This window comes from Coregonus clupeaformis, chromosome 31, assembly GCF_020615455.1.
Source record: "Coregonus clupeaformis isolate EN_2021a chromosome 31, ASM2061545v1, whole genome shotgun sequence".
In the NCBI taxonomy this organism is placed as follows: domain Eukaryota; kingdom Metazoa; phylum Chordata; class Actinopteri; order Salmoniformes; family Salmonidae; genus Coregonus; species Coregonus clupeaformis.
This window is the reverse complement of record NC_059222.1, coordinates 29,727,810-29,740,028: the sequence shown is the minus strand read 5'-3', so window position 1 is coordinate 29,740,028 and position 12,219 is coordinate 29,727,810. Positions and strand designations below refer to the sequence as shown.

Below are 12,219 nucleotides of genomic sequence, written 5' to 3'. Positions count from 1 at the left end.
TACAATCACTGGATAAATGTTGACTTATTACATTCAGATGGGGTCAAGATCTGTCTGATATGCACACCATAACTGCTCCCTCTTCTCCTCTGCGTGCATGGGCATCAAAATCATGTCCGTTTTTCCCAAAAAATCCGTTGGGATTAGACCTGCCTTCGGCCATGACCCTCCAATCAAAGACAATTTAATTCGGTGCGCAGCGCACACTTTCCTGAATAAATGAATGATAAGAATGAATAGAGAGAGCGAGAGAGAAAGAGGGAGAGCGAGACCCCAGGACGCGCAGTCCCTGGAGACCCATGGAGGGAGACAGCGGGTAATCCCCGGGAAAAGGATCACTCCAGCCCTGCGCCGCTGATATTAACAGCTGTAGGCTATATTCTCCATGCCAGTAGGGTCGAATGAGTGGGTGGATATCTGGACAGAACACAGAAATTGATCCCTTGATTGGGTGACTGAGGTGTGCATGGGACTCCGGAGAAGCGAGGTCACGTTGGGAATAGTAGCCAACTCGATGGATTTCATACGTGCAGAATGAACCGCTAAAGGGAAAGATGGGACGCGGGCCAGCCAGCGACTTTATTGGAGTTTTGTGGAATCGACGCAGCGGCACTATGGATTCTTTAATTCTCTCTGAGCGGCTTCGTGTCTTCACAGAGATGAAGTTATGTGAGCTGAGCTTGCAGTAGAATGGCCCTCCTCGGATGGGACTCTGAGGGAAGGCGATGGCAGCTTTTCACCACAGCAAACCAACGGATAGGGACACCAGGAGAGTCCTCCAAAAACTTATTATCATGCTCTCTTTGGGAATCATCTGCGTCTCTCTCTTCTACTTCTTCACGGGATGCTGCGAGTCGGACCTAACGGAAAACTCAGTCTCCGACAGACCCGCCAGGGAGTTTCTCTTAACGGGATGGTATCATGACAGAAACGGGACGTTTTATAAGGACGTTGTAACGGTACAGGATGAAGATGAATACCCAGGGACCGGGGAAGGGAGCACAATAACGCCCGGTTTGGAGACGAATAACTCGGGTAAAGATTGGACGGCGACCCGGCGGTTACCCCAAGCCCTCATTATAGGGGTGAAGAAGGGTGGCACGAGGGCTTTGCTGGAGTTTCTCAGGCTGCACCCGGACATCCGCGCGCTGGGCTCTGAGCCGCACTTCTTTGACCGGCATTACGCACGAGGCTTGCACTGGTACAGGTACATATCATGCATGTCAATTTTCTCAAAGGGCATTGTTATCCAATGAATTTTGTTTGTTTGAGACATGCTTTTGACTCAGTGCACCTGCACCTGTATCAGAAAGTATTGGTTTTTGCTTTATAACAAACATGTTATCCCATGCATGGTGGACTTGGTTGGTAATGCATTTTACAGAACGATTTGCATGTGCAACCACTGTGTCGCAGCCAGAAACATAGAAATAGATCTAGGAATAATGTTTGTTTGTTTTTGCCATACACAAACATACCCATGGCCAGCACATAGAGGATTACATGACAGGCAGAGAGAGACACTGCCATCTGGCTATGCCAATCTGTTTGTGTGTCTGTTTGTGTGTGTGTGCTTGTTTGTGTGTTTATGTGCAGGGAGGGTCTGGATGAGTTCTGACAGTGCAATCATCTCTGCAGCTGAGGCCAGATGTTACCGTAGTCAGCTGGCTCTGGTCTCATCCTAGAGGTCCACACACACACACACACACACACACACACAAACACACACACACACACACACACACAATATGCCAGGGTGTGCCAGGGTGTACCACGTCTCCACTGTGTGTGTGTTTGTGTGTGTGTGTATGTCTCAATGACGTCCCAGAGTGACAAGATTGTCCCGTCCCCAGGACCAGATGGGGTTTTGAGACTGTCAGGCCACTTGACATCACTGTCAGGCCTGTCAGCTTGATCCTGACCCTAGGTCAGTTTACCCTCACAGATAATGATGTGCTCCCAGTCACACCACTTCATTACACAGTGGGGTGTATCATTGGGTACAACTCAAGTTAGGAAGAGCTCAGTGTATGGTGTATGTAGACTGTGGCTCTTTTTAAAAAAAACTGTCTGTGAAGAGACATTGCAAGTACAGTAGATAAGAGCATGGTCAGGTGCACAAAAAGTATATATATTTTTAGCTTTCAAACATGCATTTAGATTAAAAAATAAATAAATGTTTCCTTTTTGTCTGTACACCCTGCTCTCATCTGCTTCATCAGGACAATTCAGATCTCTATCCTTGACAGGAACCACTCTCAACCGGGCAGGCAGATTGGAGATAGATATATAGATAATATCAGGAAGAGGACAGGACTGGGCTGGACTGAGATGGAGCAGAGGTTATATCCTTACACTGTTTCTCAGATCGATGGCTTCACTTCCCTCCCAAGACCTTGGCATGCCGTGATTGCTAAAGCTATTAGCCCTGGTCAGTGTGTGTGTGTGTGTGTGTGTGTGTGCAGCCTGGTCTCAGAGCATTTCATATTATTCTGTACGTAAATCTGAGACACTCCATTTAGTATGATATGTTACGTTTGGTATGGTTACATAAGACAGATGGTTACTTAGGGGTGGATGGGTGGGCGTATAACGTGAATGTCTAGCAACTCAAAGGTTGCGAGTTCAAATCTCATCACGGAAAACTTTAGCGTTTTAGCTAATTAGCAACTTTTCAACCACTTAATACTTTTGAGCAACTTTGCAACTACTTAGCATGTTAGCTAACCCTTCCCCTAACCATACCCTTAACCTTTTTAGATAACCCTTCACCTAACCCTAACCTTAACCCTTTTAGCTAATCCTTCCCCTAACCTTAACCCTTTAACCTAACTCCTAAACTTAACCCAAACCTTAACCCTAACCCCTGACCCTAACCCCTAGTCTAGCTAACGTTAACGAGCTAGCAAACGTTATCCACCTAGCTAGAATTCTTAAAATATCATACATTCGCGAATTCGTCATTCGTAACATATCATTCGAAAGGGGTGATGAACATCCACAAATTAATACATACCATATGAAACGTAACATGTCATACTAAATGGAGCGTCCCGGATTTACGTATAGAATAATACGAAATGCTCTGAGACCTGGTTGGTGTGTGTGTGTGTTATCTCTGGTTAGTACAGGATTCAGTTACAATTAGCAGGAAGTCTTATCCTGCGTTGGAATAATCCTCTCACACATGCATAGAGGTCAGGTTTCAGTCACTAGTGCTGACTGACTGGATCTCTCTTTTTCTGTCTGTCTCTGTCTATACGTCTGTGCGTCTCTGTCTGTCTGTCTGTCTGTCTGTCCCTCTGTGTCTGTCTGTTCCTCTGTCTCTGTATCTCCCCCCTCTTTTTCTCTCTCTCTCTCTCTCTCTCTCTCTCTCTCTCTCTCTCTCTCTCTCTCTCTCTCTCTCTCTCTCTCTCTCTCTCTCTCTCTCTCTCTCTCTCTCTCACTTCTCTCTCTCTCTCTCTCTCTCTCTCTCTCTCTCTCTCTCTCTCTCTCTCTCTCTCTCTCTCTCTCTCTCTCTCTCTCCGTGCTGTGCATTAACCTCCTATAGCACATGATGATGGTGCTTTCCTCCTGAGTCTTCTAGCAGATGCATCGTGTGCGAATGAAAGAAGAGTTAAATAATATTGAGGGTAGGATGGTGTGACTGTGCAGATGAAAAGCAGAGATTAGAGGTGAAAGGGTCAACTCTGTGTTACCACAACCACACACTTCTCCATTGACCTTTTCCTCACCCCAAAATAATGTCATAGGAGTTCTATACTCCCAGAGCTGGAGGCTGAGGCTGGAGGCTGGAGGCTGGAGGCTGGAGGCTGGAGGCTGGAGGCTGGAGGCTTGTTATTCAGTGATGCCTCTGTGTGTTCCTGTGAGGCTATAGGGTAACGTTCTCTCCTGATGCAGTGAGATGTATTGATGTAGTATTGACCATGAGTTACTGCTAGAGCTGGGGAGACGATAATGGAGTGTAGAGTTTGTGTCTCATTTTCTTGTTTTAGTAATTTTGTTTCACTTACTGTATATAAATCTGTCTTTACCAATCATATAGTGTAAGTGCAATATCATGTATGGACGATGACTGTGTTGCAATCAATTTGAGTTGTTTACTAATAATTCAATATGGCAGCCATTCTGATGCCTAGCTAAGTGTTCCGTTTTGATCTGGAGAAGAACGCATTCCCCATTAGAACTCAAATGACAGATTCCAATTTAGTGGTCTTTGCAGAGTCAGATGTTCTCACATGGCTGTGGTTCATTTACAATTCAGATGAACTCGTTAAAAGCAGCATATCAATTCATACCCATGGATCCTGTGCTTTGTTTGGGCTTGACGTTGCATGTGTGCCTGTGTTTTTACACAGGAATATAATTGCCATGCAAATGACTGAAGAACGGCTGCCAATACATGTGATCTTCAGCAGGGCTGTGTTAGAGGAGATCACGTCTGACAGGAAAGGGAATCTAGTGGATTCTTTTTAAGCATGGTTTTTGAATGGAAGAGTAAAAACTGGGCTAAGGGTAGGGGAATCTGAATTCTGTTATGACATATTATTAGTGTTTTGAAAGGGGAAATACACTAGTGTTTATTGCTTATGTGTGTGAATTTGTGCATGCATTTGTGTGTATGTGTGCGCTCCCACACATTTATCTATCTCTATATTATAATATCTCTATATTAAATTCGGGGCTCATCCACCCATCCAGTACTGTAATGTGTGTGATCTCCATAAGGCCCAGACGGCCGGGGTGATCTAGCGCTCATTAAGGCTCTCTCTGGGGGGTTGGAGAGGGGAGGCAGGGGGGGTCTGGGCCCCACTATGATGGATGTCTGCTGGAAGTGGACAGGGCAACGCTACAATGGACTAGAGCCTTAATGGTCCCCAGCGCAGGGAAATGGATGAATGGGCTCTCAGTCCGACACACACATATACACATACATATACACACACACACACACGAATGCACACTCCGTGTGGACATCAATAAGAGAACAATTTCATTGTTTTTCATTGAAATAATGGCAATTGTCATTGAAACATTGCTTCCTTATGATGTATGTAGACTAAATATATTTGGCGATCCATAGCAGTTGATTCCAGTTTATTCTATCACATTCAGATGTCTTTAGTTTATGTAGTTTTACTCCACCCTCTCATCTCTCCTCCCTCCGTTGTCATATGATGGTCTTTGACCCCAGAGTGTGTGTGTGATAGACACTGTAATTGCCTCACATCTGTTATAACACACACACACACACACGCACATGCACACGCAAACGCACACACACACACACACACACACACACACACACACACACACACACACAAACACACACACACACACATGCACACACATACACACAGCACGGTGCTGATGGGACTCCAGAGGCTCCCCCAAACCCCACCTGCCACCCTCAGCCCAGATGAGACCCAGGCCTACCCTACCCCCTCCTCCCACATACACACTCTCCCACACACTTTATCCCCCACTCCTCCAGGATCAATACCTATGGCTCTGCACGGCACAGAGTCTTCTTGGGCTAGTCCCCATGGCCTAGGAGTGGGGGGAGAGTAGGGGTATGGTGCTCCACAGAGAGATGGAGAGAGAGAAGTGGATGACAAATTGGAGAGAGATTGTAAAAATCTCTCTTTTCATCCAGAGGATGTCTGATCCTGCTGCGTGGCATCTACACATGGATGACATGATTACTGTAACACTCAATACACATGAGTGACTGGGTAGACTCTATGAGAACAATGTAGAGAATATAGAGAATTTGCTCTCAGGGCTCTGTGATAAGGTAATGGAGTTCTGTTCCATGCTGACTCAATGGTACTGGCTTCAAGGCTTCTCTATGAGAGCAGCCTAATGGAAGTACTTTTGTACCCATCACTCCATCACTCCTTTATGACTCATCTACTCCTTTCATGCATGGGCTCTCTATCCCTTTAGCTGCAGTAGATGACCATGCACTGGCAGGCATGGATGTATGCAGACACACACACACACACACACACATGGGGAGGGGGGGTATAGCCCTGTGTGTGTGTGTGTGTGTGTGTGTGTGTGTGTGTGTGTGTGTGTGGCGTATGCATCTCAGTACCCCTCTATGATTGATGTAGCCTGTACATGAGTAATGACAGCCACCATTACTGATACATATAAGAACAGCCTTGAGGCCTGACCATCAACTGCAGCCAGTAGGAAACAAATAAAGCCTTTTAGATGGTTGTTTAGCCCAACCAGAATCATTTTCCAGATGGCTTTAATTCTAATAGTTTTTACTTCTGCCTTCCAAAGTTACAACATTTAAACACTAAACATGTCTCTCTCTTTCTTTTTTCCTTTCTCCCTTTCCTCTTTCCTTTCTCCCTTTCTCTCCCTCCATCCCCCAGGAGTATGATGCCCAAGGCCTTGGACGGCCAGGTTGTCATGGAGAAGACACCGCGTTACTTTGTTACCGTGGAGACCCCGGGGCGTGTACACTCCATGTCGCGTGACGTGAAGCTGATTGTGGTGGTCCGAGACCCTGTGACCCGGGCCATCTCTGACTACACCCAGATCATCTCCAAGACCCCCCACATCCCCGCCTTCGAGACCCTCGCCTTCAAGAACCGCACCAATGGTCAGAATCATAGTGATGCATTTTTATTGTGTAGGCCTATGAATGAATGAATGAATGGATGTTTGGACGGATGAATGACACAAAAACATAGTTTTTCCTAATTCAGTACCCACACAAAGACTCTATTCTTCAGTCCTGTCTTCAGTCCCCCCTTTCAAAGTCTAAAACAGGTAACTGTGTCTTGTCTTGATCCCAGGTGAGATTGACTCTCTATGGAGCCCTCTGTGGATCGGACTGTACGCCCAGCATCTGGAGCGCTGGCTGGCCTGGTTCCCCCGGGCCCAGATCCACCTAGTCAGTGGGGAGGGCCTCATCTCTGACCCGGCAGGAGAACTAGGAAAGGTCCAGGACTTCCTGGGCCTCCAGAGGATTGTCACGGACAAGCACTTCTACTTCAATAAGACTAAAGGTTTCCCCTGCCTGAAGAAACCAGAGGGAAGCAGCAAGCCCCACTGCCTGGGGAAGACTAAAGGCCGGACACACGCCCCCATCGACCCGGAAGTGATCCGGAGACTGAGAGAGTTCTACAGGCTGCACAACCAGCGGTTCTACCAGATGACTGGCCAGGACTTTGGATGGCAATGAGGACTCAGTAGAGTTAACAAGGTGACACATGAATCCATAGTAACAAAGACACAGGGGTGTTTGTCCGTAGGCTTCAGTTTGCACTCTGTACCTGTTACTGTGACTTGGGGCAAAGAGTAATGACATAGCCTCATACTGTTGATACAGAAGTGTCTCTGTGCTAGGAACTAAATCCAATGTTGATAGACCTCTGGGTAGCGAGAGAAACAGAGATCAGAGATTCAATTTTCGAGGTTTGGTGACAGTGCAGAAAGACCATCTATATGCTAGTTCCCTTTCAGTATCTAATAGATGTTCAACAAAAAGAAAGTGGCACTTAAAGCAATCTTTAGTTGACACATACATTTTTGGAGTTAGAAATTAATGATAGAATACCCATTGATTCTTGAAGAATAAAACTTATAAATGCCTTTTGAGCTTATTTCAACTGTCGTATCCTATCAGAACCCAAAATACAAGCTTGTTTTACTCCAATGTTTGTAAACTATGTAAATGTAAACATATACTGCATTGCCTCAAAACATGGTTAAAACTATAATTTGCCTGCAAAGGCAAAATGCAGTAACTTCATATTTGGTCAAAATTGAGTTAAGACTGAAATCAGGCTTTGTAGTATCTGTTTGATCTTGTGTCCTGGTTCAATTATGTTCCATTTTAGAGAAAATGGAGTGAGAAATTTGCAGTAACTATAAAATCCAAGTAAAAACCCAGGCAAACAGCAGTAACTGAAGTTTGACTTTATTCCACTGTGTTTTGACTGCAGTTACCCGCTCTGCCATACAAAGGCAAAGAGCAGTAACTATGCAAACAGTGAAACTGAGAGAAATGGCTTGAAAGTTTATTTGCTGTCCAGACAAATATGTTGTAGGTAGACAAGTGATAATGCACTGATGTATTATCTTATTATGAAGTAATTTGTTATGCATTACAACCATGACCACTGATTTGTCCTATGACCCCTAAGTCAAATAAATGATGACACAAAGTCAAACAGAAAAACAATGAGTTGGATAAACACATTTAGATTGTATATACTGCACAAAGTCTAATATTTTTTGTAAGTATAAACATTCTGCGAGTGGAAATAGTCCTTACCTTATGGTTAAGGGTTACTACAATACAATCAATCAATCAATCAATTTTATTTTATATAGCCCTTCGTACATCAGCTAATATCTCGAAGTGCTGTACAGAAACCCAGCCTAAAACCCCAAACAGCTAGTAATGCAGGTGTAGAATACAACATTCAAAACATGAAAACGTAACTACGTAACACCATTAAATACAGTTGGAATGTAGTTAGAACTCTCAAACTGTTTCCATCAAACAGAAAAACAACAAGAAATGTGGATAAACACATTTAGATTGTAGATACTGCACTTTGCCTTTGCATTACCCATATAGTTGTTTAAGGTCATACAAAGGCACAGTGCAGTATTTGCATTTTAGGGGTCATAGGTAAAGTCAGTGGTCATGGTTGATATGCATAAAAATTACTTCACAGTAAGATGATACGTCAGTGCATTATCATTTATCTACAGTGCTTAATTTGTAAATCGGGAGGTGCCGGAACAAAAAGTGAGCACGAGAGGGGGGTGACCTGGGGGGCTCTGAGGTACTTGAACACATGAAAAAAAAATCACCTTTATAATAAAGGATTGCATGCATTATCATTGCTTTTGCTTAGTGGCATAGAGCAGTAGAGTAGAGGCGCTTGCAGAAGTTGCATACATGGGGAATTTTTTTCTGTAGCCTAGGGTCCGGGAAAGATGTGGCTTTTTATAAACACACCATTTTACATGACTGAATCTTTTTTTAAATCACACAAATGATTGAAATGACAGGCTGCTTTGACACTGACAAACTGAGAATCTGAGATTAATTAAAATGACCTCGTCTTGAATCCATCAATAACCTAGGTCTAGCTGTGTGGAGACACACATATTGTACAATATGAGGAGGAAATTATATTCCTAGAAAAGCTTTCCAGTTTCACTGACTCGCCCAATGATGTGTAGCTCACTCACAGGTGATGGCCGATGTGCTCGTGCCAAAAGCCTATCTCTCTCTTGTTTTACTGTGACTAAAGTATAGGCCTACTCCTGGTGTAGTATTCTGAATATTTCATTTCAGTGAATCTCACTCTAGTTATGTGAGAGATTCAAGCCCACTTCTCTCTCTCACATTGCATTGGTCTGTCGCTAGGGTCCAGTGTTACGCAAACCATAAACCCGGGCCTGCCCAACACAAAACAATTCTTAGAATATCAGGCACGTTTCCACATTACCTTTTTTAGGGGGCAGGAGAATTACAGAGGAGGCAACTCAAATTAACACTGATAACTTTTATTCAAAAGCAAACATTGAAAATAGGATCCGTCTCAAATTAATCACTGCTTATCTACCTACAGCATATTTGGCTGCCTAGCAAAAAACTTTAAAGCCATTTTTCTCAGTTTCATTGTTGGCGTAGTTACTGTGTTTTGACTTTGTAGGGCAGCATAGCTCTGTCTATGAATTTGAGAGTGGTTACATTTATCCAGACCCATCCCTTAGCTTTATACCAAAACACAGGCAGGGTGCCCACTTTGTTATTGTTTCAATTAAGGATTGTAGGTTTAAGCTGTGTTTGAAAACACCTGGCGTTCTTGTCTTAGATAGTGCTCCTGCTTAACTCCCGGCCACACTGTGTCCCACCAGGAGTGAAGAACATGGCTATGGGATGTGTAGTCTGCAGTGTAGGCCTGATGTGTACTGTAGAGTAAGTAGTAACAACGTCCTGCGGATGCTTCTGCAAAGTAGTGAAACACTAAACCAAACAGATGTCTTACCATGCCTCATGGAGTATGACATTCCTTTTCCTCTTCCTTTTTTATACATTTTAGCTACTCAGTGCTTAGGCAATGAATTAAAGGAGTTGTAGGCAATCAGTACATATCGAATATCATCCCCAAGTATTACGGAAAGGGGAAGTATGAGTAGCATCTTTATAAGTGCTCAGATTTGACTGAGTGGTTTTGTATTGTTGAATAATGAATGTGCATAAGTGGATTAAGAGGAACTCAAATGTATCTGCCATTTCCAGGTAGAGGCTGCCCATAGGCACAGATCTAGGATCAGTTTACGCTCCCTCAAACCTAACCTTAACCGTAAGAGGAGGAAACACTAAACTGACCTTAGGTCAGCGTCTATGGGCATCTTCATCCTAACCTGGATTGCCCACCATAGGAGAACAACCTAAATATAACCATGGAGGAATATGACATCTTAAAGGTACACTCAGCGAAATGACGTTTCCACAAGCAGCACCGCAGATATTGAGATGAGCAAGATGCAAGACTTCGCTCTCAAACAGTTACATACAGTATCTGCGCATGTGCATGGGTTTGCTTCACACTGTTCACAGTGTGGTAGCCAGGGCACCAAAACAGTGGAGAAGTTGAGCCTCACGCTTTGTTTGTTTGTCTATTTGGATCCCCATTAGCTTTTGCAGAAGCAGCAGCTACTCTTCCTGGGGTCCACAAAAACACAAATCATGACAAGTAACAATACACTGATACACTGTTTGACAAGGACAGCCACACAAATTTAAAGCTGCAATATGTAACTTTTTGGGCAACCCGACCAAATTCACATAGAAACAACAAAATTATACAAACAACACAACAACAAAAACATTATGTGTGTTAGAGTGTGTCTTTGTGTGTGTGTGTTTGTGTGTGTCCTCTCTGAGTCCCCGCCGTTCCATGAGTTGTTGTTTAATCCGTTTTTTAAAGGTCATTTAGCTGTTTGCTTGAGTAATTGGAGATGGAAGGGAGTTTCATGTGCGTTGCCTTGAATTCCTTTTGGACTTGAGGACTGTAAAGAAACCCCTGATGGCTTATCTTGTGGGGTATGTATGAGTTGAATGTTATTTGATTATGCAGACAATCTGGAATTTTCTTCACAGTAATATTTCTCATAAAAACTAAAAAAGAAGCAGTTAATCTCTCATTATCAAAAATATAATGGTTCATTGTTCAATGTTGTTATTTCACTTCTGAGTTTTTTCACTTTACTAGTGAAATTGTCTTTGGCAATATCAAAAGGTTTTGTTATAAATTACCCATCAACTTCAATGAACGATGGAGATTAATTGGGTTTTCTGCCCATGATATCATTGAAGGTACTCCAAAGTATTTTTCCATTGTGTTTAATGTCAATTATCTTTGTTTGGTAATATTATTTATTCTTATTTTTGTTAAGTTTATTCACATCATTTCTCAATTTACAGTATGGCAACCAATCAGCTGAACAGCCTGACTTGTTTGTCACTCCTTTTGCATAATTTATTTGAACCATACAATTTTTCAATTCATCATTAATCCAGGGGTTTCTTAACAGGTGCATGCTCGTCAACAATTGGCATGAATAATTGTACAAATACGTCCAGTGTTGCATCTGGATTCACTTCCTCATACACATCAGACCAACATAAATTTTTTGACATCTTCCACAAAAGATTCCTGGGAAAACATTTTGTATGATGTCTTATCAATTACTTTAGGCCCAACCTTTGGCACTTCTGCTTCTGCTTTCCTTGTTATTGCCACAATAGTATGGTCTCTACAGCCAATGGAAACTGATATTGCTTTGGAGCAAAGCTCTGCAGCATTAGTGAAGATATGATCAATACAAGTGGATGTCACAAATCCAACACTATTGGTATGCACTCTAGTTGGTTGAGTGATATCCTGGGTCATATTACAGGCATTCGTCACAGTTAGAAGCTTCCTCTTGAGAGGACAGCTAGTTGCTAACCAGTCAATATTCAGGTCACCCAGACAATATACCTCTCTGTTAACATCACACATATTATCAAGCATTGGACACATACAGTGAGGGAAAAAAGTATTTGATCCCCTGCTGATTTTGTACATTTGCCCACTGACAAAGAAATTATCAGTCTATAATTTTAATGGTAGGTTTATTTGAACAGTGAGAGACAGAATAACAACAAAAGAATCCAGAACA

General features: G+C 43.1%; 1 protein-coding gene across 1 annotated transcript; it reads left to right on the top strand.

The window, feature by feature from the left end:
* The first annotated feature begins 269 nt into the window (after positions 1–269).
* On the top strand, positions 270–10,838 carry hs3st3l (heparan sulfate (glucosamine) 3-O-sulfotransferase 3-like). Its single transcript, XM_041859394.2, has 3 exons — positions 270–1,207; positions 6,393–6,622; positions 6,819–10,838. The coding sequence occupies exons 1-3, from the start codon at positions 726–728 to the stop codon at positions 7,205–7,207; spliced, it is 1,101 nt and encodes a 366-aa protein (XP_041715328.1). The 5' UTR covers positions 270–725; the 3' UTR covers positions 7,208–10,838.
* The last annotated feature ends 1,381 nt before the right edge of the window (positions 10,839–12,219 follow it).

What these genes read in the sequence shown, in the direction of transcription:
- hs3st3l (XM_041859394.2), top strand. Translation starts at nt 726, where the DNA reads ATGGCAGCTTTTCACCACAGCAAACCAACGGATAGGGACACCAGGAGA. An exon ending in CGAGGCTTGCACTGGTACAG is followed by an intron (nt 1,208 to 6,392) that starts GTACATATCATG and finishes TCCATCCCCCAG; the next exon opens with GAGTATGATGCCCAAGGCCT. An exon ending in CTTCAAGAACCGCACCAATG is followed by an intron (nt 6,623 to 6,818) that starts GTCAGAATCATA and finishes TCTTGATCCCAG; the next exon opens with GTGAGATTGACTCTCTATGG.